General features: G+C 56.1%; 1 protein-coding gene across 1 annotated transcript in view; it reads right to left on the bottom strand.

Annotated features, from left to right (window-relative positions):
* Nucleotides 1-889: 889 nt before the first annotated feature.
* ZMYM3 (zinc finger MYM-type containing 3) overlaps nt 890-3,699 on the bottom strand; it is a 22,815-nt gene continuing 20,005 nt past the window's right edge. The window contains exons 26-27 of the mRNA XM_027836743.1: nt 2,493-2,610; nt 890-2,402 (exon numbers count right to left, since the gene is read on the bottom strand). Of these exons, the coding sequence (XP_027692544.1) occupies nt 2,210-2,402; nt 2,493-2,610 (311 nt within the window). The 3' untranslated portion in view covers nt 890-2,209. The remainder of the gene's footprint in view (nt 2,403-2,492; nt 2,611-3,699) is intronic.

Genomic DNA, 3,699 nt, shown 5'->3' with positions numbered 1-3,699 from the left:
GCCAATGAAATGACCTGGCCCAACTCCTGGGGTAAAGAAGAGGCGTCATTCTGATGACCCCCTGGAACAACGCAGGAGACACAGGGCCGAGGAGACAGAGGAAGAGGAGCGAAAAGGCTGCTTGTTTTTGTGCCCTGGTGAGTGCTTGATGGGCAGGCAGGGGGAGAGGGGGCCTGCACCAGAGAAGAGCCCCAGGGCCAAAAGGTGGTGACAGGAGGGATATGGGCTACCAGAGGAGCAGAAGGCCCATCTCTCCTATGGCACCCCACCCCTGTGGGCCTAAACGAAGCCTAGCTCACCTTCTGAGTCTGCCTTGTGGCAGCTCCCACCCCCCATCTTCCCACACCTGCCTACTTGTGGAAGCCTGAAACCCAGGTTGAAGTCGGGCTGAGCCTTTCTGCCTCAATTAGAGCTAAAAAGGCAGCTCAGCAAGCCAACATGAGTTACTTAGCCTGTGACTCAGTGCAGCCTGCTGGCTACACTGGGAGAAGGCAGGGAAGGGAGCAGGAGGGCCTGGTCAGGGCTAACCCAAAGGCCTGGGCAACAAGCAGGGCCCACTTCGGGGCCCGGGGCCGAGCTAGCTGCATCCCTCCCTTCTGCCAGCTTAGAACCTCAGCCAAGCAGACGAGGCAGCTAGCGCCCTGCTTTCCGTGATTTTCCCAGCTTTGGGAGGGAAAGGGAAGATCCTGCCTGCTGCTCCGGCCTTGCCCCGCCCCCTCCCAGCCAGGGGCCTTACTCCCCCCCAAGGAGGACCCTGCCTACTGCTGCTGACCTACCTACCCACCCAACCCCACCCCTGCCCCCTTTACCTCCTCAAGCCAGGAGCCCTACGGGTCCTGCCCCCCCACTCCCCCCTTCTCAGGCAGGGAGACCACACCGAAGAGGCAAGTAGCAGTGCTTTTGAATCTTTATTTGAAACGAACAGTTCCAGGGACAGAAGGTTAGTTGTGACAACAGCTTCTCTCACTACAACACGAGGGCGTCAGCATCACTGCGGGGACAGGCGAGGCGCCTCACAACAATATATACAATTTAAACAGCGGCTAAACCGATAACAGTTATAAAAACACAGAAATGGGGCCAGGGAACAGCCAAACCATTGGGGGCAAGCTGGGCACCCCTTTGCCTGACCCCATTTAGCTAACCTGGAACAACAAGGCAATGAGGGGAAAGAAGAAAAACAAGGCAACGGGGGAGGAGGTGCCTCCCTACTCAGCTTCCCCAGTAAGATCTTGTTAACAGATGCCACCCAAACTGTCAAGAGGCCCCCACAGGCTCAGCCTGGTTCTTCGATGGGGGTAGGACAGGAGTGGGGAATCAAATCCCATGCCAGGAATGGGCATGGTTATTGCTGTGGGAACTGCCCCCACTGAGCTCTAGGGGGAGCAGGCAGGAGGCCATGAAAAAGGGGGTAAGCATGGAAATGCCGTGGCTGGCCAAGTCAAATGGACACACAGACGCAGGGAGCAGAAGTCTGCGCCCCGCACTCAAGAGTCATTCTCTGCCTGTGGCAGAAAGGGAAAAAGCACTGGGAAAATCACTAAACTCATAGCACAAGGCCCTGGTGCCTGGGAGGGAGGAAGTGCTGATAGAGTCCAGCAGTGAGGGGAGGCCTGGCAGACGCAGCAGAGGCTAAACCCTGTGCTTCAGGGAAAAAGGGGCCTCCCCCCCCCCCCCCCCCCCCCGCCCCAGGAACTTTCATGGTGAGGGCTCTAGAGTGGCACCTTTAGGAAAGGGAAAGGGAAGGCACCAGGGCTCTTTCCCAAACCTGGGAACCCACTAAGGGCAACTAGGGCACTGACTTCCCTTGCCTGGGCCTGCTGACCCAAGGCCTTGCAGACCAGCAAGGTGAGGGCTATCATACCTGTCACCAAGCCTTCCCTCTTCTACCCCCCCCCCCCCCCCCCCCCCCCCATCTGGACCAAGGGGGAAGAGTGTTGCTCCGAGGCACAGGGGAGAGCCCCCCAGTGGGACCAAGCACTGGGAGAAGACCCCCTGAGCAAAGGAACAGGGTCTTCAGCATTGACAAGTGGTATGGAAGAAGGTGGAAAGCCAGGTGCTCCCAGGGCAGGCCTCAGAAGAAGGAGTGGGGTGGGACGGGCAGGGCCCTTCAGAATGAGCAGCATTGGTGCCTGGGCCAGCCCCTCTCAAGGGCAGGGGTGGGCCACAGGACAGACATTGGTGTGGAGAGTGTGAACGCACGGCACGCTCAGTCCAGGTCCTCCTCGCCAGGACGACCTGGTTCTTCATAGATTTCACGCACGGCCAGGATGCGGTTGAGCATGCTTTCCAGCATGCTTCGGTCCATGGGGATCACGGAGTACCAGAGCGGAGACTCAGCAATACAAGACCGCTCCGGCTGCAGGTAGAACACATCATTTCGACTCCGTAGGCTCTCTGGGCTGCAGGAGGAGAGCGAGCCGGTGAGCAGAGGGACCTGAGAATGTTCCAGAAGCCCACAGCCTGGCCCCACTCACTCGGCACCAACTCACCATTTGGAGAGATAGAATTCGTAGAACTTGACAGGACAGCGCAAAGGGTTCAGACGGTTCTCACGCTGCTCCAAGGCAGGAAGCTCCTCCTCCCTCTTTCGCTTCCCTGAACTGGCGTCTGGAGAGGGAGCGCAAGTCAGCTCAGGGAAGGATTCTCAACCTGGACTCTTAGAGCTTCAAAACCAAATTCTGATGGCTCTATTTTAATAAAATTGGTCTCCTTTGTAACCTTATGTTCGACTTCCCGCATTTCAAGGCGTGAGTCTGAGAAGGGACCCAGAGGCTTCGGCAGCCTGATGCCCAAGGGGGCCAGGACACAAGAAAGGTGAAGAGCCCCTGCCTCTTCCTGGTCTCCAAGGTCCCTTCCAGCTCCCATGTTCTATGGAGAATCTCAAACAGAGATTCTTAATCGAGGGATCCATGGAGAGATTTCAGGATGTCCATGAACTTGTCTCTCTTAATATTCTGATGACTATTTCAATAGAATTGGGTTCCTTTGTAATTGTATGTAGTTTGTTTTAGGCCTTTAAATGGGCTATTCTGAGAAGAGATCCCCAGATTTCCCCAGACAGACTGCCAAAAAGGTTCCGAACACCAAAAGGATGAAGGACCCCCGGCTTTGGAGTCTAGGGGGAGGGGGAGGTCCCTGGTGATCATTGGGCCCTGGAATTCTACAGGCGTGACAGCTCATGGCAGTCTGGGTCAGCTCATAGCTTCAGGCCAACAGGCCCATGCTCACCTGCTCATGAGACTCAGGGAAAAAGCAAGCCAGGAATTTGCTCTTTCCCACAGCCATCCAGAACCCCTGCTGGAGGGAGGCACCCAGGAGACTTCCCAAAGATATGATCACCAACGACCTGACATCTCATGGGCCAGTGTGAACACTATTGCCCACCTGCCCGCCACCTGGGGAGCCACTCACACACAAACCTGTGTGCCAAGGGCACACATATGAAACAGCAGCCTCCTTTAGCAACCCTGACCATCATTCAGATGACACGAAGATTCAGGTAACAGGAAACTGAGGAAAACCTCTTTCTCTTCTGCTCTCTCCTTCCCTCCCTCCTCTGCGTGCATGTGTGTGTGTGTGTGTGTAAACCTTCCAGGCATGGAAATTCCAGCTGTTATTTAAGATTTTGGTCTGCTCACATGACATGCCCCAACACACACACACACACACACACACACACACACACACACACACACA

This window comes from Vombatus ursinus, unplaced genomic scaffold, assembly GCF_900497805.2.
Source record: "Vombatus ursinus unplaced genomic scaffold, bare-nosed wombat genome assembly UNPS02014819.1, whole genome shotgun sequence".
In the NCBI taxonomy this organism is placed as follows: Eukaryota; Metazoa; Chordata; class Mammalia; order Diprotodontia; family Vombatidae; genus Vombatus; species Vombatus ursinus.
Note: the sequence above shows the minus strand (reverse complement) of the source record. Positions and strands in the feature narration are given on the sequence as shown.